The sequence below is a fragment of the Carassius auratus genome, chromosome 30 (genome assembly GCF_003368295.1).
Source record: "Carassius auratus strain Wakin chromosome 30, ASM336829v1, whole genome shotgun sequence".
Classification (NCBI taxonomy): Eukaryota; Metazoa; Chordata; class Actinopteri; order Cypriniformes; family Cyprinidae; genus Carassius; species Carassius auratus.
In genome coordinates, this window is record NC_039272.1 from 6,002,221 (window position 1) to 6,022,186 (window position 19,966).

At 38.0% G+C, this 19,966-nt stretch overlaps 2 protein-coding genes across 4 annotated transcripts in view; one reads left to right on the forward strand and one right to left on the reverse strand.

Annotated features, from left to right (window-relative positions):
* The window catches only part of LOC113048985 (probable palmitoyltransferase ZDHHC8), a 49,489-nt gene extending 38,679 nt beyond the window's left edge, over window positions 1–10,810 (reverse strand). Inside the window, exon 1 of the mRNA XM_026210984.1 lies at window positions 10,438–10,810. Within this exon, the coding sequence (XP_026066769.1) occupies window positions 10,438–10,541 (104 nt within the window). The 5' untranslated portion in view covers window positions 10,542–10,810. The remainder of the gene's footprint in view (window positions 1–10,437) is intronic.
* A 1,507-nt stretch (window positions 10,811–12,317) lies between these two features.
* Window positions 12,318–19,466, forward strand: LOC113048983 (activating signal cointegrator 1 complex subunit 2-like). 3 transcript variants are annotated; one of them, XM_026210981.1, is made up of 19 exons: window positions 12,318–12,412; window positions 12,883–13,024; window positions 13,123–13,281; window positions 14,196–14,369; window positions 14,986–15,115; window positions 15,205–15,272; window positions 15,350–15,463; window positions 15,576–15,688; window positions 15,781–15,852; window positions 15,928–16,032; window positions 16,121–16,189; window positions 16,274–16,348; window positions 16,738–16,963; window positions 17,040–17,236; window positions 17,325–17,444; window positions 17,602–17,838; window positions 18,453–18,534; window positions 18,715–18,809; window positions 18,894–19,466. In XM_026210981.1, exons 2-19 carry the CDS (start codon window positions 12,938–12,940, stop codon window positions 19,063–19,065), a joined length of 2,295 nt encoding a protein of 764 aa, XP_026066766.1. In that variant the 5' UTR covers window positions 12,318–12,412; window positions 12,883–12,937; the 3' UTR covers window positions 19,066–19,466. The 3 variants fall into 3 exon arrangements, with proteins under 3 accessions (XP_026066766.1, XP_026066768.1, XP_026066767.1); XM_026210983.1 differs by having other exon boundaries at window positions 12,394–12,412; window positions 12,929–13,024; XM_026210982.1 differs by lacking the exon at window positions 12,318–12,412 and adding an exon at window positions 12,429–12,781.
* The last annotated feature ends 500 nt before the right edge of the window (window positions 19,467–19,966 follow it).

The following is a 19,966-nucleotide window of genomic DNA, read 5'->3' on the forward strand; positions in this document are numbered from 1 at the left end:
TTTTTTTGGCTTTTGCTAAAAATATACCCCAGTGACTTGAGACTGCTGTTGTGCTCCAGGGTCACATGTGATTTTCTTTCTAGAGCATTAAATCAGCATGTTATAATGATGTCTGTAAGATCTGTTTGATCAAATAAATGCAGCTTTGATCAGCATGAGACTGTTGTATATCTTTCCTTTTACCATTTCCATTACATTTACATGCAAATATTATTCAATAATAATGCCAATAATTTGGTTACTTTGAAACTACAGTCCTTCACTTGGCAAATTAACAGAAGTGACTGAATAGAAAATGAAATACTTCAGCAATTTTTTTAAATAAATATAGGCCTGTTTAGCTTCAAATATTTAATCTGCCCATTTCAACCAATGAAAAAAAATCCATGGTGGTCCACTACAGATATAACATATTGTATATAAATAAAATAACAAACCCATCGCTGGCCTTTACATCTCCTACATCAAAGCACCAGAGACCAGTAGCACATCTCAGATGCTTTCAACAGTTTGATTGACAGCGCCTTCTCTCTGAAGTGACAGTCTCCACGTGGATACTTCATCTTCTGGGTTCATAACAGAAGGCTTCGACTGAAAAGACTTTATGAGACCGTTTTCCCCATCTTAAACAGAGTGAGAAAGTACTTAAATTGCGAGTTTTCAATTCTTTTTCAGATTCATTAGTGCTCTGAAATACAGCAGAGAACCAAAACTATGACATACTGCTTTTTTGAATCAAACACAAGAACGCACAACTGCAAACGCAGTGAAACAGTATAAAGGAAGAGCGTTCAGAATGGGTGGAAAAGAGGGAGAGAAAGGAGGGTGGAGACAGCTCGGGTGGGCGCAGCTGAGGTGGTTAAATGTGTTCCACATGTTTCCAGCCAGAAGGCAGATGAATGGTTGGAAAGGGGGATGGAGAAAAAGGAGTAGCCCTACTCACTCAGCTCCCTCCCTGCCAGCCATCTTGCTCTTTTTCTCCTGCTCCATTGCTGCCCTTTTCACCTCGGCGGTAACACACACACACACACACAGAGCTCCAGTTACCCCAGCCGGTCTGCACAGGCAGCCTCTGAGCTTCAGGGAAGATGTCCAGGCAGGCTATGATTACGAAAGCCAATAGTGGCGCGGCAGAAAGACTGTATTTTTAGCTCTCGCGTGGGGTCAGGACCATCTTGTGTGTTTAATAACAGGGCAATCACCTGGTTTCATTTGAGTGAAGTGTCTAGGTTCTGAATGTAAAAGCCTGCACCACATGAAATTCATTTACACTGATGAATGAATGGAAAGCACTGGCCAAAAACAGACCTATCTGCTGGGGCAGATGAGGCAAAGCCCAGCAGGATGATTAAGTTCATTACGAGTCTCAGAAGTGTGTACAGCGGGGATTCTCCATCTTTTAATGAGAGGGAACGCTACCACGAGAAAGCAAACAATCTGGGGAGTTACTTGCCTTAGATGTCCTAAAAATATGTTTTGGTACCTTCAAATTATCCACACAACAACACAGAGAAATACTCTCTGCATATGTAGTGTTCACTATCATACCAGGATAATTATGTCACATTGTGGGTCTGGATTTATGAAAACATTAAGTAAATGTTCAGAAAAAACCTAAGAACTGCTATTCTTGAATATTGCTATCTGGTAGTTATAATGAAGACTCGCTGATCTATTTCAGATTAATCGTGCATCAAGAATATAAGTAATATGCATTATGTATCAATTGTAATAGTTGAAGCATCCCAATAAATTAAACATTTGGGGCTCTAAGACCGGTTTAGAAATTACTTTTTAAGAAGTTTTTTCAAATTAGTTCCTGGTTTGATTCAGTCTGACAAATGACCCTGAATCATCATCTGACTCACTAACTGAAAATCCAGTTATCTGTCGTGAAATGAAGCTTTGTTGTAAATACAGTTCATGAAAATTCAAAACTGATAAATTCGCTACAAACAGGTATGACCTTGAATGACCTGTGCCGTCTCAGCTTGAGAGCAGTTTGCAATCTTAACAATTGACTTGATCTAACCCTAATAAATATCCTGCTGGTTTATTTTACAGTGGGAATGCAGAAACAGTGAAAAGTTCAAGCTCCTTTACAGCGTGCAATAATAAAACATGTGTGGCGGCTTCATCTGTTGTCTCTTCTGCCGTGGCATGTTGCAGATGTCAACACCCTGCTGCTGTTCTCAGGGGAAACAGTGTCAGAAAATCTTCTTTCGATGAGGAAAGCATCCAAACAAAATTCTTTTAGAGGAGTACTAGGTGTGCAATGATAGTAGGATCCGCTGATTTGTCATACTTCATGGAGAGCCATGTGGACACAAACCTCTTTTCGGCTCTACATTCTCAGGCACTTGAGTTTACAGTTGCACAAATCAAGTTTTTCTGCAAGAAAAAGCTTCAGTTTTGTTTTTCAACTTGACTCTCTGAATTAGTTTTCAGCCTGTGGCTACAGCTTCTCAAAATATTAATAAATAAAGTAGAAGCAAGCCTACACTTTAAATTTTTAACCAATAGAGTTAACGGTTCACACAAATAAGAAAATGTCATATTTGTTATTGAGTAAATGAACCGTAAATGAGTTTGTATCTTCAGCTCGGCAAATCTAGAGAAATGTAGCATTACATCACTCGCTCAGCAATGGATCTGAATGGGTGCCGTCAGAATGAGAGTCCAAATAGCTGATGAAAGCATCACAATAATCCATCAAATCTAATGCTTCGTGTTTTGTAATAAATCCATAAAGACAATTTTAACTTTAAAATGTTGTTTCCAGTTATAATAGAGGCCCTCTATCCATAAGCTTGCTTTTTTTTCTCCAGTGAAAACTGAACAGAAATATTCACAAGCGTCAAACATTTACCAAGCAGTCCAAAATGGTGGATTTTTAGATGAGATGGTAATTTCTTCATAAATACACGCAGCATTTCACTTGACAAGATGTTAACTGATGAACTGGAGTCTGGATTGTTGTGATGTTTTTATCTCATTCTGGCGGCACCCATTCACTGCACAGTATCCGATGGTGAGCAAGTGATGTATTGCTAATTTTCTTCAAATCTGTTCTGATGAGGAAACAAACTCATCTACATCTTGAAACATTTTCAGCATATTTTAATTCTGGGGTAAATTATTCCTTTAAATCAATAACTAAATGGGCACTTCTTCATTAATTTGCAGCATTGCTACATTGGATGCTAGTGTTTTGTAAAATTGTTACATGTCTCAATGGAAAACTTGAATCTGAGGTCAGTCGCTGCATTCTTGGCTCATATATTTGTGTACAACGAAAAGCTCAAGAGGATGGCTCACAGACAGCAGCTGATCCATCTGCATTATCTAAACCCGGGATCATCAATGCATCAATGGACAGATCATGTTTCTGTGAATTATAGTACACTGCTGATAGATCGTCTAAGGGTTGCATCAGCAATCAATAAAAACAGGTCCAACAGTTTAACCACGCATACAGAATCAACAGTTTGCAATTGGCAGCCTACTTAGAAAAATAATTCAACTAAACTAAATCAGAAAACAGTTATTGTAATAATAGTGCAATAATATTTCACAACTTCAGTGGTTTTGCTAAATGTTTATCAAATAAATGCATGCTTGGTGAGCATGGTTTTAAAAACATCTCCAAATTCAATCCACAGGAACGCGAAAAAGCCTGTGCACACATTCAACTATCATTCATCTCTCGACTGAGAGCCAACAGCTGCAGGTGTCAAAATGTTACAATGGAAATGTATGGTTATGCATTGCTTATAACTTATAATAAAGCATAATTGTATTTCTCAGAGGGTGCACACACTAGTTTAAGCTACGCACAATCTTCCTATACCCAAATTAACACCATCATTTGGATCAATCTTCATGAGCATCCCCTTTACTTAATGTCAACTAACCAGGGGAAACAGATTTGATCTCATTACTGTCATGTAGCCTCTAGCTAAGAATACATGAGCTATGACGTCCAAAATTAGATTCCCACATCCATTCTAATGTGAGTCCCACATACGGTGAGTGAGTCATAGCTGTCTCCATTGTTTTAAGCGAGCTTGCAGGGCTCTGAAAGGAACGGATATGATTCATTTTTGTTTTGCAGTAGATTAAAACTAGACAAATACCTACACAGATATAAAGTCTAAATAACTTCATAATCAGAGTATTTTCAATAGCCATACAGAACTGTACAGCTATCTGCGTAATTTCCATTTCATTTGCACCTGAAGAGTGGTAGATATTTGCTTATTTAATTGCATGCAATTTTCCCCATTCAGTACACAGATAATGATGCTCACAAAACTTTTCACCCAAGAGTTTATCTTTCGTCTTGTGTAGCTTCCTCTAGGGAGAACAAAAGAAATACAAATCATTTTAAATGAACGAGACTTAAAAGACTGCAGCCAAATCCACAAACTTTTCATGGTTATAATTAAAGTTTATGGCCTGTATTCACAGAGCTTTATGAACAGTTACAGATCTGAGGTCAAGCTTTCTCCATCTTTCTGTGCATATGAAGGGAAACTTACGTGCACCTTACTTGCATGCACTTATTTGTTGACCTAGATCGAAATCAAAGTCAAAATTGCTTATCCATATCTGCGTTATGCGCGTAAATAATTCTGCAGATATTAGAGACTTGACGATGAAAGTTTTAGGAGTTTTTCTGATTGGTGATTACATTTGAATGCCATTCCTCTGTTAAATCAGAAAGAAAAAAGCAACAATGTTTTGCACATCTGTCTGTCTTGACACTTCTCTCTTCATTTACTCACCTAAATCTTTAATTTTTTTAAGCAGAACAATAAAGAAGATATTTTAAAGAATCTCAGCTGCATAGTAACTGTTCAAACCTTCCTCATGCTCTTTCTGTTTCGTCTATCGCTCCATCTGCACGCTGCTGTTTCTGCGTGGCATAAGCTAATAAATGACGCTGTTCTGCTCTGTTTGAGTCTCCGGCCTGACAGATTCATTATCGACAGAATTATGTGCAATTCATCAGCCAAATATTATTCTCTTCCTGACAGTTTGCTAAACAAAAGCAGTGTCTCTGTTTGTTATCAGACACTTTAATTAATGTATCAAATTCCTCCTTCACATTTCTAAACTCTGCATCAGAACAATAAAACACTGAATTCACAAAAAGAGTTAGTTATGTTTGTGTGCACAGACTTACACAGAGTACAAGTGCTTATGGTGAAATCTAGAAGAACAGCATAAAAATATTACAGGCCCATTAACAAGAAAGCACAGCAGGGAACAAGGATAAATATAAATGGAGATGAGCACTTCATTAATGGCCTTAAATTTCAACTGTAGCCCATTATGTGACCATAATGTTTAGAAATACTCTAGACCACAGGACATCTGCACACGGAGCGCTGTTAATCCAATCTGTCCCCCTTAAGGGAACAAGGGAAAGAGGTTAGACACAAATTAAAAGGGGACACTATCTGACAGCGCACACTGATATATTGTCTTTTCACTGGTTGTGAAACTGCTACACAGACCACAAAAAGAAAAAAAACCTTAAAAAGGCGAAATTTTTCTTTATTTCGAGATGAATAAATGTGCAAATCATTACAGAGCTCAAATAATGAACATGATTCTCAAAATCACAGAATCCTATTCCAAAAAAGATCCATCAGCAATGAACGAAGACTTTAATGCTGCTACTTCATAATTCATCTTTTGACTCACAAAGTACAGTAGTTCTTGTCACAATTACAAGTGATTGACTCTTAATTCTCATTTACTTAGGAACACTTGAGCAGTTCACTCTGATGAAAAAGTAGGGTCTAAACATGCTCCCTTTGCTTGCATATTGTCAGAAAAATTAAATCTCAAAAACTGATGATATGAATGTTTTAGATAGTGGTAAAGCCACTAAGAAACATCTTAAACAAATGATATCTTCGAAGATGATAAAGACTATGCCACATGTCTCCTCACTGTCCTCAACATGAACGCAGTGATGGGAAAACCTTGTTAAATGCCTGACAACACCCAGATCCCCCATCACTTCTCACATTCAGGAGAAAGTCATCACACAGCCTTTGTTACCTTGAAAGTCTACCGACTGTTGTCTAGTGAGCACTAAGCAGTCAGTGAACAAGTGTGCTTTAGATACTGACATTAGCTTTGGTGCTGCACCTGAGTGTAGGGTTGGGGGGGGGGGAAATCGATACAGCATAGTATCGCGATATTTTTTCTGCAGCATTACTTTATCGATACATGGACGCCAAGAATAAATCTTTTAAATAAAGATGGCGGCATCGTGGAAAGTTATCAGGAAAGCCCTGTCCATGTTTAAATCGAATTTAAGAATTTATTTTTTAATTTGTGATGTCATGCGAATCTTGTCAGTAAAGCCGGTTTGGTGATTAGTAGTAAATCTCCATCGCGTGCTTTCAGATGGAGCAGCATTTACTACACAGAGCTATGCAAACTTCGCAAAATCACGGATGAAATAATCAGGTGATAATCAAATAGAAGAAATCGTTCTCTGATTATGAAATCTGTTTGCGGATGTTAGCATCTCATTGAACTACGGCTCGGTGTAGTAAATGCTGTTCCATCTAAAAAGCATGTGCGTTATTGAAAAGCACCACATTTAATAGCATGTTTTTACTCCAAACTCACTTTATAACATCATTCGATAGTTTTAAATAAATCCTAATCGTACAATATCTCAATATATTTAAAACCGCAATAATATTGTATCGTGACACAAGTATCGTGATAATATCTATCGTGAGGCCTCTGGTGATTCGCACCCCATTCTGAGAGTGCGGTTTTATATACAGATAACAGTGAGGTTTTGGAGGTCAGAGGCTGGACAAAGATACACCTTCTCAATGGCTAGCAGAGGAAACTGAAAAACCATTCTGTTTCCGATTATTTGCATAGGAAATTTATCATGTAAAGAACAACCCCTATTTCCAAAACAATATATTTATCCAGAATATCAAACAGCAATGGGTTGAGCTCTTAATCCACAGATCATCCATCTGCTCTAGGCTCACACTCCCAAACCAGTACACAAAACAACAACAACAATAATCCTTCAAATCATAGGTTTACCAGTCTTCAACTGGCTTTGTACATTAACAATGGTAGTATAAGTAAATGAACATAGTGTATTATTTTTGTATTATCTGGTCCAAGAAACAAGATATCCGTGATTATTTGTAAAACTTGTCATCCAATCTCCAGGGCTTTCATTAAAACTACTTCAACATTTTTATATCACCGCTCACAGATACAGTAGTCTGATCAAGCCCAGTGAATTATGGGTGCTGAAATCTTTCTACTTTTTTTCACCCTGGATGTTTGTGCCGCGCTGTTTGAAGCGTTTCACATCAAAGTTTTACACACAGAAATATTATTTGAAGCCTCTCGTTTTCTCATGATTTATGTCTTATTTTCATTAATGTATTTTGTAAAAATACAAATAGTTAATGGAATACATATTTAAATTGTATAATGTGAACCAACTTTTAGATATTGTTTTTGCTGCTAAATTATACAGTCAGCTAGTTTAATTTCATAGCTTATATATTTTTTATTCAAATGTAGTTTTTTCTCTGTAATGAGGAAGTGAGTATTTACTGGATTGTGTTTAACAAAGGGCCATTAGTTCCACAACCACAGTATTGATACTCTGTAGTGGTGTAGAAAAAAAATAGCAATGGTGTTAGATTGGCCTATTCTTAGAATTTGGAATATTCTATGTAATCTTACACTGCAAAATAATAACTCGAAAAAGAATAAAAGATAACAATTATTTAATTAAGTTATATAATGAAAGACATAAAAAACCTACAATTAATTATGATAATCTTCATAATCACCAAAGCCCTAAAACAGACAATTAATTGCAATAACCATGACTATTTTTAGACAATTAATCATCAGTCAAATTTCCTAATCGTGACAGGCCTAGCAGTAACCGCCACGGTCGATGGCCTGGGGTTATCCCTCTGTTAGGAAGAGCCAGGTGTCGACGAGGACAGCATGCTTTGGCACACTTTTGAGCCTCTGCTAATTTTTCAATAATGGACTCCACGGCATCACCAGAGAGGCCAGAGGAAGTCACAGGAGCATTCAGCAGCACTTTACGATCAGCATCCTTGAGATCAGCCAGGTTTAGCCATAGGTGCCTCTGAAGGATGACCATAAAACCCATGGCCTTACCCACAGCCTAAGCTGCTCATGTAGTCGCCATCAGCGTCTTGACATGCACAGATCCTTAATGGCCTCTGCTGCTTGCAGGAGCTACACCTGGAAAACCTGCAGCACTGCCATTGGGTGCAGCGTGGAAGCAGCCTTGCCATCAGATGCATACACTTTATAAGCAAGGTATGCAGTGGTCCTGCACGGCTTTGAGGGGAGGGTGATGTCTGCTGCAGGACATAGGTGCGCAACGACGGTCTCCTCGACAGGTGGAGAACACACGTACTGTTGGGCCTCTGCCCCATCCACTTGGGAGAAGATGGCCTGTGTATCAGAGTGGACATGCACCGATTGGGGTGCAGACCATATTTCACCAGCTGCTCGTGTACACCAGGGACCTGAAATACCAGGAGTCAGGCTTACTCCTGCAGGCTCCTCTGGAGAAGTCAAGCTCCAACTCCTGGACAGCCTTCGACAGAACCCCTTAATGATCTGTTCCTTGAGCTCTGGTGACCCCATGCTGTCCGGTTGACCGGCCTCTGAGATTGACATCGAGTCATTTCCCTCCTCAAGTCCAAAGGACACAAACTCTGTGATATCGGAAGGAGGGTGGAAGCAGTCTTTGAGGAAGGAAACCGGGGAACAGGGTGACCACTGGGGTTGGCAGAGCGGCAAAATGATACTCCCGTCACCAGGAGAAGGACAGTGGTCCTTACCCCACACAGGACATGAGCAACATGGCGGTCAGTTTGGACAAGCAATGCCTGCAATCGAACAATTCGCCAGACATTTACCAATAAGACTTCAGAAAGGTTGGAAGGGAAGGAGTTCCCATATTGGATAAAATGTCTCTGTGATGTCTCGTGAAAGCTCAAGAGGGAACGCAAAAGCATTATGAAGCACTGTCAAGAGCAAGCCATACCAACAGGTGGCGATATAATCTCAACTGTAAAGCCAAGTTGGCCAATTAGAAGCCTGAAAGAGTTTCCAGTAAGTGCATGCTCAAAATCTCCAGTTTCACTGTCTACATGATAACACCATGAGTGTGTTGGGAATCTTCATCCTGGCAGGAGTTTTCAAAAACGTTCGGTTTCAGTCACCTGGTGCTGCGTTTGCATGTGAACGAACGACCAAACTGCTGGCATGTTGACATACGGTATTTTGCAAAACCTTTTATAATTATCATGCATTAGGCTTAACGACCTTGTATTAATTATGAGACTATAGAGCGATCCACCTGTGACGTCAAAACCTGGGAGACTAATTTGGATGTCCTTGAGAGTTTCCTGTGGGTTTTTATAATGGAATATTTCAATTAATGAGTAAAATAAGATTTCAGGTAAACAAAGCTTGAGGGTACTTGGCCATTTGTGCATAAAAAAATAACATAACTTTTTCAAAATTCACATTTTCAGTATAGGTGTATGTTATTTACAAAACATAACATCAATTTATATTTACAGCAGACCTTGTTTAACTCAAGGGGACCCAAGGCTTCCCGCTTTTGACATCACAGCAGCAGCACTTTATATACAGTATTTGCATTTTTTTTCTAAATAATAATAAAAAACATTTGTCATAATGCATAACTTATTCAAAATAAGATAGCAAGAACAAAAAGGTGTTAAAAATGTACACAAAAAAAAGTCATCTGATGTACTGACATATTCCACGATAAATAATAATAAAATAAAAAAAAATCATGACAGCACAAATCTCCAAGATGCTCTTCCTACAAAACACACAAAGACCAGGCAGGTTTATGCCTGCAAGATGATGAAAGGAAGACAGTGTACTCTGGACTATAACCTGAAAGAGAATAGTTAAAGTGATACAAAACAGCCATATGTTGACTCTTCAAACTGCTGGAGTAAATCAAAGCTGCTCTATCACACTCAATGCTTGATGAATGCAACTACCTGGCCATCGATACAATTTACAAAATCACTTTATGGTCACTTTATATGTTATAGCACAATTATTTCAGGAAAACCAGCTGAACTAATTTCAAGAAATCTCATCAGAAAACACCAATATCATTTACCATTAAGACCCCTCAGAATGCAAACTTAATACACATCAACTTACTAAACGTTTAAAATGAAGAAATCAGAGAAAGAGCTCAATATGTTTAGTCAAACCGCAGGCCTTGTGGTCATTTAACTGTCATAAAACTTACTCCAGTGAACAGTTACAATCTCTCCCAGCGTTTCCCGGAATAGCGAGTGAATGAAATCGCCGCAAACTTACGTGAAGACGAAGAATAAAGTAGTGGATCCCACCAGAAGAGAGGCGGCAGTGGACACCGGGATGTATTTGGTGGGTTTAAATCTTTTTCCAACGCTGTTGGGCATTCTGTAAATCCCACATTCCTCGTTTATTTGATCCCTATCGTTAGATGCACGCAAACACGAACACAAACCCTGCACCGTTCAGAGCCAGCCGGCTAAATGCGTATTCGCTCCGTCACATACACCGTTAAATCGTGATCCTTGGATACGAGATCGTGAATACGAGACTGAAAATCCCACCCAGCTCAATTCAGCCCACTGCTGCTGAGGTCACTGCAACGCTTGAAAGGTGGAGCCTTCGCTACGCAAATAGAGGAGGCGGCACGCGCGCGCGCGCTCCATCAGAGGGGCCTTGGCGTTGTGTTGAGCTTTGAAGCGGAGCAGAGACTTGAGCTTCAGCTATTATGGAGTTGACACACACACACACACATGCACGCTCACTTCGTCTTACTCAGAGTGAAATCATGAATGAACCAGCATGGCGCATCTGAAAACCTTCAAAATCATATTAATCAAATATCAAAACAGACAACTCAGTTCGTTGAGGTTTGGAAGACTTGGTTTGGTGAGTGGTTCCCAATGAAGAAGAAGAAGAAAAAAAAAAACATTTTCAATGTGTTTTGTGGGTTTGTTGTTTGTGATTTTGGTATCTTGTGCCTTCTGGTGGCAGATTTGGAGAATTATCTCGTTGACACATGCAGATCTTTTATTATTATTATTATTAGTAGTAGTAGTAGTAGCCTATTATTATTATTATTATTATTATTATTATTATTATTATTATTATTGCTCATCATTACACAATCCAGCAACAATAACAATACAAAAAAAAAAATGCTAGGGGGAGATGTAAACAAAATTATAGGAATACATTAAAAAGTGTAAAAAAAAAATCAATATATTATTTCACAGAATTTTTTAATGCTATGAAACATTTTAATTTTGTTTTGTTTTCTTTTTTGCTGAAAATGTACATTTATGGGTTTGAAATTTAGCCGTTAAAATAAAAAAAATATAAAATAAATGCAGGTCTGTTTATCTTTGTAGTTTACAGTACTGCCTAAAAGAACATTGTAAAATAAAATCTCGATCAACATATCCGACATGCATATCGTCAGGGTTTCAGTAAACAGTTTTTTTTTTTTTTTTTTTTGCACGTGTCGCGTAATCAGTCACGTGAGCACAATGTTACCAGAAGAATGATCGTTATTGTGCACTATTACTGTTTCTCTTCTTGTTTTTTTTTCATTTTTAATTTCTCCTTCCTAATTATTTTTATTAGTTTATTGATGGTGCTTTATATTACGCTTTTATTTAATCATTATGCAAGGAATAAACTGGACTAACAACGTTCACATTAACTAATGAAAATAAATAAGTTAATGTAACTTAAGGAATTTCTATCATAGACAAACAGCTATTTGTTACAAGGTTTACAGTCATGCACTTCTTGTAGTAATTATGAGTGACTTCACAAACCACAGCATTAGCTTATAACTAATAAAAACTGGAATTTGTGTCTTTATTGTTATGGCTTCAATAACTTTATTTGTATTATTATTATTATTTTGCGTTGCAAATGTACAGTGATATTTCGTGCAGTTAAAAAATAACTAAACTGGAAAATTTTAAGACAGAAAGAGAAAAAAAAATTGACTTCACTGACAAACAAAGATTCAACTTAATTTTATACATCAGTTATTCAGCCATAAACAAAAAAAAAAAAATTACTTGACCATGGACAGAATAAACCGTTATTTTCTTGGTAACATTTACGTTAATTTTTTTTATTTACTTACGTAGGTTTATCTTTAAATTGTGTAAGTTTTATAAAATACTTTTATTTTGAAATGCCGCCAGCGTGAGATCACCGGATGTGATGTGATGCCTTGAGTCGGAGCTGGTGAACATCTGTTGAAAGATTCACTTGAGAGGTGACATTTCTATCACTTGGGTTTTACTAAACGTTATTTCTATGTATTTTTATTCTGTGTTGTGGAAATGAACATGGTCATTTGTTATTTAAACGCAAGAAAGCTCACTTTTTTTCTTAGTTCCCAGCTCGTTGCGGTTCTCCGACTCATCGTCAGTAACAGTCTACACAATCGTGCTGTTTTTATTAACGCCTGCCTTTTGCTGAAACTCAAATTAAATTGAACTGTTGTGTAGACAGTCTCTACAATGACAGACTATGTTCTTGGTGTTGTCGACCTTCTCACTGCTTGTGGATCTCGATCACGTTAGCATGTCAGATCTGTCAATCAACAGCTCAACATACCTGGGCCTGCTGTTTAAGACCTACTGTAAAACATAAACCAGAACTAATAACATCTTTAAACCGCCATTTAATTCTGATTTACCCACAGTCCAGACAAATAAAATGATTGAATATGTCTTTTATCAGGAGGTATTTCCATTGGCCATATTCCTCACGGCAGGTTTGTACCTAGGCAGGTGAGATGGCATGTGCAAAAGTGCCTTTAGATGAACTGCATGTGACTGAGCCCATCGGAGCACAAGGCCAAGAACGCACCCTACCAGCACTAGTGAGTGAAGACTTTACTGCATAATTAACTAGAGTTGTGCTGAACCATCACTATGTACGTCTATGAGCTGTGTGAATGATGATGCTGCCTCCCATCAGCACCCTGACCGTAAAGAAGAGAGATGTTTCTTAAGCTATAAACCTCCACCTGAGGACGGCACACCGGCGCTGACGGAGGAGTTTCTGGAGCATGCTCAGTTCATCTCCGAGGATCTGGACTGGCTGCTGGCTTTACCTCATGACAAATTCTGGTGTCAGGTTTGACTCTCTAAAATACAAGAGTTGTTCATGTTGATTTGATTTAACTTTATATGAAAATATAAAATATAATAATTTAAATATTTATATTTTATATAAAATAAATATTTTACAAAACATGTTTTACTCTAAAACTGCTAGAAAACCAAAATTCTGAACAAGTTATGTTCCAAATCTGAGGTTGATATCTCACAAAATGAGCTTTCAGTGAGATTCTTGACCATCAAACACCATTAGTAACCATTTAAGGGTGCGTTCATTTCCATAAATGGTTTGAGTGAACTGAAACATGTTTTTCCATACTTCCCTTGATATTTATGAAGTAGACATCACAATCAGATGCATTAAGAGTCAGTATGGCAGTATTTGATTTCAATTAAACCTCATTAATACTTAAAAGACATGCTACGAGAACCCTGGACTTGCGTCATAGTTCACAATGCATCAAAAAAGGACAATCTATTGTTTCTTCTACATATTCAGAATACTTTTAGACACTTTTTTTTTCTCAAAAAACACAATGGGTGCTATCTGTTGAACACACTTCATGACAATGAATAAAGATTTTTTTTACAGATTTTTCATGATTCATCACTATTTCAAAAATTCATCACTAATTTACAAATATCAAAACTACAATTTTTAAGCTTTCCAATGATATATAGTTTGTTAAGATTACTTTAGCTTCAGACTAAGATATTACTGTTTAAAATATGTAATATCAAGTGAGCCCACCTGTGGGCCAGTGACAGTTTACAGGTTAAGTGAAGTTATACATCTCTTGAAAAGAAAAAAATCTTAGTAATGAAGATACAGTACGGCAAAATAATAATACTGCTGTTTTTGGATCCTAACATGTATGTCTCTAGGCAGATGTCATATTGTTTCTTCTTTTAATTCTTTCTCCATTTAAGGTGGTATTTGACGAGTCACTGCAGAGGTGTTTGGACTCTTATTTGAGACATGCTCCACGTGGTTTGGACCCATCCGGTCTCTCGTCTAGTCCAGCTGTGGCCGACATGCAGAGGAACATTCATCGCTCCGTGTTCATGGTCTTCCTCAGGATGGCTACGCACAAAGAGTCCAAGGTAAACAAACTCCTGAACTTACATAAGTTATATTGTGTAACTATATTATATTTAAGATTCATAATCCTTGCACGGTGTGGCTAATAATACATTGTACGGTAGATACACTTCTGTTCAAAAGTTTGGGGTTAATAAGATGTTTTATTGTTTTATAGGTCTTCTATACTCGCCAAGACTTGAACTATATAAATATATTTTAAAATTTCACTTATTCCTGTGATGGCAAAGCTTAATTTCCAGCAGCCATTAATCTAGTCTTCAGCATCACACAAATCTTTCAGGAATCTAATCTTAAAATGCTAATTTAATGCTCAAATAACATTTACTATTGGATGTGCTGGTTAATTAAAGGTTAAAGACACCTTAATTAAAGGTTAAAGTTTAATAAAAGGTTAAAGACAGCCTTTATTTAAAACAGAACCTTCTGTGACAATAAAACATCTGTTTGATTTAATGCATTCTTGCTGAAAAAATGCATTGATTATTTCCAAAAAGAACATAACTTTTGATCAATAGTGTAAATGTATGCTGGTGGTTTTGTATTAAATGACTTTAAATTAATATCATTGTAATATATTTGTTATTCAGTGGGGTTCAAAACATTTTTGTTTTTTAGGAGCACTTTATAACCCCTGAAGTGTTTGCAGAGATCATCTACAACAACTACCTATTTGACATTCCCAAAATTCTGGATGTGTGTGTGCTGTTTGGGAAAGGGAATTCCCAACTGCTACATAAAATGATTGGTACACACCTGTTTTTTTTTTTTTTTATCACTCACAATGGTTTCCATATTTAAAACAAAAATGTAATTCTGTACTCTTTTTTTTTCCAGAGAACATTTTTACTCAACAGCCCAGTTATTATGGAGACCTAAATGAGACGATACCTTCAATCATCCAGGTAGTTCATGTGATCATGAGACATTTCTAAATCAACTTCAGCTGAACTTCTTAAAAATCTCTGTGTGTACATTCTAGGTGTTTGATACAATATTACAGATGTGTGGTATTCAGTCAGAGGACACAGGAACCGGTCAACCCCTCAAACTCAATGCAAACAAACGCCATACTACCATGACCATGCCAGAGGAGGTAACCAAAAACCAAACTTTCTTACACTTCATAACAAACACAGAGACACATACTCACTCTAATTCACTCAGTGTTTTAAAAGAAGCAAATGCAATGATTATATTTCTTGTAGGAACTTGCAGATTTAGTGCTGTACATGTGTGATACTTGCACTACTATCCACTCTTTCCTGGACATCTTCCCTGAAGCTTGTACTAGCTTCAAAGAACACAACTTTCTTAACAGGTCACAAAAACATCCACACCATCCGAACTATAATTCACACATACCTGTTATCACTGATACAAAAATAATGCATGAAGCATCTTTCAATGTAGACTATCGTCTTTCTACGAGATGGCAGTTCCAGACCTGGAGAAAGCAGTGAAGAAGAGAAATTTCGATAAAAGGTTCGAATGCGTGTCAGACTCGCACGTTTTGGTGAATTTATACAGATTGGTTAAACTAGATGCAATCTGTCTCAGTTTCCAGGAGGACATGTGGAGACGAATATCCCATTCGAGAAAGAAAATGGTAGAGATCGCTCACCTGCTGCTCCAGCACACATGTTTACAGCCCATACTGGAGGGGTGAGGACAAACACATGCTTTAAACCACACTAGATGAGCAATGAACACCAGATATCCTTGATATAACATATTTCATTCAATTTCACAGCACTGAAAGCATGGCTTCCTGTGTAGATGATCTTCTACAGAACTTCACCGCTTTCCTTCCAGAGAAAAGGTAAATTAAGCCCAGATTTCTGAGCGAGGTCTTGTTTGTGTATGTAATCTATCACAGCCAATGTTTCCTCTCTCTATCGCTCAGATTCCTGGCAGATTATGATGAACAGTTCTCTATAGCAGACGACATCAGTCTCCTTCAGCAGGCCTTCCCTCATTTGTATCCTTCACAGTAGTCCAGAGGAACACAGTATGCCGATTTCCAATGAAATAAAAGAGGAATCATTCTGCCATCTTTCAGACTTCTACTAGAAAAGATGACCTCAATGATTTCGATAAATATTGTTTTCATACATGCTTCATAATTAATGGTGCACTGATGGTGCAATTTTCTGTAATACCAATATCAGATATCATGTATGCACAGGATTCATTTAATTAATGTTGCAATGCCAGTTGGGTTATTGCCACAATGTTTATGCTGTCAATCTAAGAACACATTTTCAAAATCTTACCTCGTCACACAGAATCAGAATGATGTCTGGTTTCTAACATTTTTAAGCTACTCTCTGCTGATTTTCTGCGGTTCTCCTTGATCTGTGCCCTCAGAGACGACACCAGGACGTCTTACCTTTTGCAGGGCGTAGAGTCTGCTTGGGAGTGTGTGGGGAAACAGAGGAGCTTCCCCTCATCAGCCAATCACAGCGCAGGAGCCAAAAGCATGACTGGGAGAGATTTAGCAGCTTCCCAGAAAGAAGGAGCAGGAGTGCTGGGAGACAGAGATGAGTTGAGAGGAGCGGAAGCTATGACTGATGTTCCCCATAAGGGTGACAACGTGAGTTCATTAGCTGCTCATACATCTAGAATAGTATGTTGTCTTATATAATAATATATATTTTGTGGTCCTGTAGGGGGCAGTGTGCACAGTGAGTGCTGGAGAACTGGAGTCTCTGCTGACACATATCCGAGATCTGCTTCCTGACCTGGGAGAGGGATTCATACTGGCATGTTTGGAGGAGTATGGCTACAATTCTGAACTTGTCATTAACAATGTCCTGGAAGATAAACTGCCTCCTTCTATTGACAAACTGGACAGGGCAATGGCAAGGTAAAGTCCAACTGAAATGTCTAGGATTTATGCTTTAACTCAAGTCCGCTTCATTGTTGCATACTGGCCCTGTGATGTGTCCCTGTAGACCGGCAAAGAAAGAGCTTCCCTCAGTTTTGAGCACCAGATCCAACGCGTTTGACGATGACGAGTTCGACGTGTTCAACCGTGAGCGACTGGACATGAGTCGCATTTGGAAAGGCCGGAGGTGAGTTCTGTGATATTTAATGCATCCACATGGTCAAGAAAAACTGACGAGTACACCGTAAACTGACATCGCATGAAAGTAGGCTTATGAAATATTCAGCTCAAGCTGTGAAAGATGCTTTGGGTCAACTAGAAATGAATATCTCTGCATTTTTCAGAGAGAGGGAGAGTGTGCGAGCCACGCTAGAAGACAAGCAGCATATAGAAGAGCAGAGAGCGAGATATCAAGCCTACCAGACAGTGGTGGATGAGATTCCCGTAGAAAATGACCCTCTCAGAGACCGTGATGATGCTTTTGGCACGTATGATTATGATGACGAATATGACGACACGTATGATGTCAACCAAATAGGAGCCAATGATCTGGATGAAGAGGATGAACTATTGAACCGCAGGTTTGTGTTGTGACTGACGTACATAAACTTGCATCTCTCTCTAATGTGGGTTCTTCAAAGACCATTTTTGAAATGAGAAATGCATTGCAAATAGTGGATTTACCGTATTTTCCGGACTATAAGTCGCACTTTTTTCATAGTTTGGCTGGTCCTGCGACTTTATAGTCAGGTGCGACTTATTTATCAAAATTAATTTGACATGAACAGAGAGAAATAAACCAAGAGAAAATATTACCGTCTACAGCCACAAGAGGGCGCTCTATGCTGCTCAGTGCTCCTGTAGTCTACACTGAAGACAGAGCGCCCTCTCGTGGCTGGAGACGGTAATGTTTTCTCTTGGTTCTAGGTTCTAAATAAATGCAACTAATAGTCCAGTGCGACTTAAATGTTTTTTTCCTCATCATGACGTATTTTTGGACTGATGCGACTTATCCTCAGATGCGACTTGTAGTCCGAAAAATACGGTATATTAGTACTGTACAAACCAAAATTGCCTTTCCTTCAAGATAAAAGCTTGATATTTTAATGTCTGAAGATGAAGAATGTGTATTTTTACTGTCATGATATTTATGATTATTACTGCAGTCAAATACATTAAAACGTTTTTCCTTTAGGCCGTTTACTATCCCACAAGTTCTCAGAAGAGGCAAACAGGCGCGGGAGGATGTAGCAGACGAGGAGGAGGAAGAGGACGAGGTTTCTTTTTTATATCAAATAGATTTTGGCCATAGATCACATTTCAATATCAGCCTTCTTTCTTTTTTCCCCCCCTGTAAACAGAAATGACACTGATTTGATTTGACACTGAAGTTACAGTTTTCGCTTCTCACATTTGCATGTATTTCCGATGGTCTTTTCTTGGGTTATTCTGATCAGAATGAGACTGTGAAGAAGGATCAGTTCGTCCAGGACCCAGCAGTCCTCCGAGAGAGAGCTGAGGCCAGGAGAGCTGCCATGCAAAGCAGGAAAGGGTATGTTTAATTAGATATCCTCTAATTAATCTCAAACATGGATCAGTCAGTCATTTATTGATTTTACTTGGCTCTTCCTGACAGCTACAGACCACCACCAGCGAGTCACGTGGAAGGTGGACCGAGGGGACGGGGCCAGACGCAGGACACCGTTTTGGACCGCCGCAGAAAAGAAGCGAATAAAAGCAGAGGAGCCAATCACAATCGCAGAACGATGGCTGACAGGAAGAGGAACAAGGGCATGATCCCTTCCTAAGACTTTTACTTGTACAACAGCGCATTGCAGAGTTCTTGGAGAGCTAAAAGCAAAAACAGTACTTGAGGTTAAATGTAGCGCCTCGTTTACAAAAGATCGATACGACACTCTGGTCTATTACATAAACCTGTCTTTCTTTAGAAATAAAAATGAGTTTATATTCTGAAGTATGAATCAACAGTTTGAAGTGCTTTGTAAAACGCACCAGGATTTTTGTCTATAAGGGATCAAGATAATCATCTATTTTTATTGTATTTGTACATTTTTACATTACATAATGTATAAGAAGAAAACAGTTTTGTAAGGTAGAGGAGTCATGTCTTTTGCTCTGTAACACACAAGTTTATTGAACAGATATTGCACTGTTAAAGAAAGTTTAATAAATAAATCAAGGAACATCAGGTTTGAGAAAGTAACATCTAAAATAAATTTGATAATGAACTTAAAAGATGTGGTTCGTTACACGATCAAAGCAGAAACACAGCTCATAAGATCCTGTTCCAGTTCTTTAAAAGATTTAAAAAGCGATTAAGACTTGACCTCAGAGCAGTCTTTTAAGAAACCTCCCTATTTAAAGTCCGTGCCAAAGACTGAGCATGCATCATTCATCATCATCATTTTTCCTCATATATACCTAGAAAAGGCAATGTTCTCTTGCCATGTAAGGTAACATATTTCTACTTACTAGGATAAATTCAAAGCATTTTGTAATAGAAAGCATATTTAAGAAAGCTTTGGAAGATAAAACAAGAATAAATACTGTTCTAAAGGATGTGTTTCTATATTGTTCCTCTTTGTGCGAGTGTTTAATGGTTGTCTTCTTATCTGGCAGGAGTCGAGGTCATGTATCATGACTGAAGCTTGAGAAATGAGGGGAAATTTGAAATAAGCACAGATCGAG

What these genes read in the sequence shown, in the direction of transcription:
- LOC113048983 (XM_026210981.1), top strand. Translation starts at nt 12,938, where the DNA reads ATGGCATGTGCAAAAGTGCCTTTAGATGAACTGCATGTGACTGAGCCC. An exon ending in AACGCACCCTACCAGCACTA is followed by an intron (nt 13,025 to 13,122) that starts GTGAGTGAAGAC and finishes GCCTCCCATCAG; the next exon opens with CACCCTGACCGTAAAGAAGA. An exon ending in ACTGCTACATAAAATGATTG is followed by an intron (nt 15,116 to 15,204) that starts GTACACACCTGT and finishes TTTTTTTTCCAG; the next exon opens with AGAACATTTTTACTCAACAG.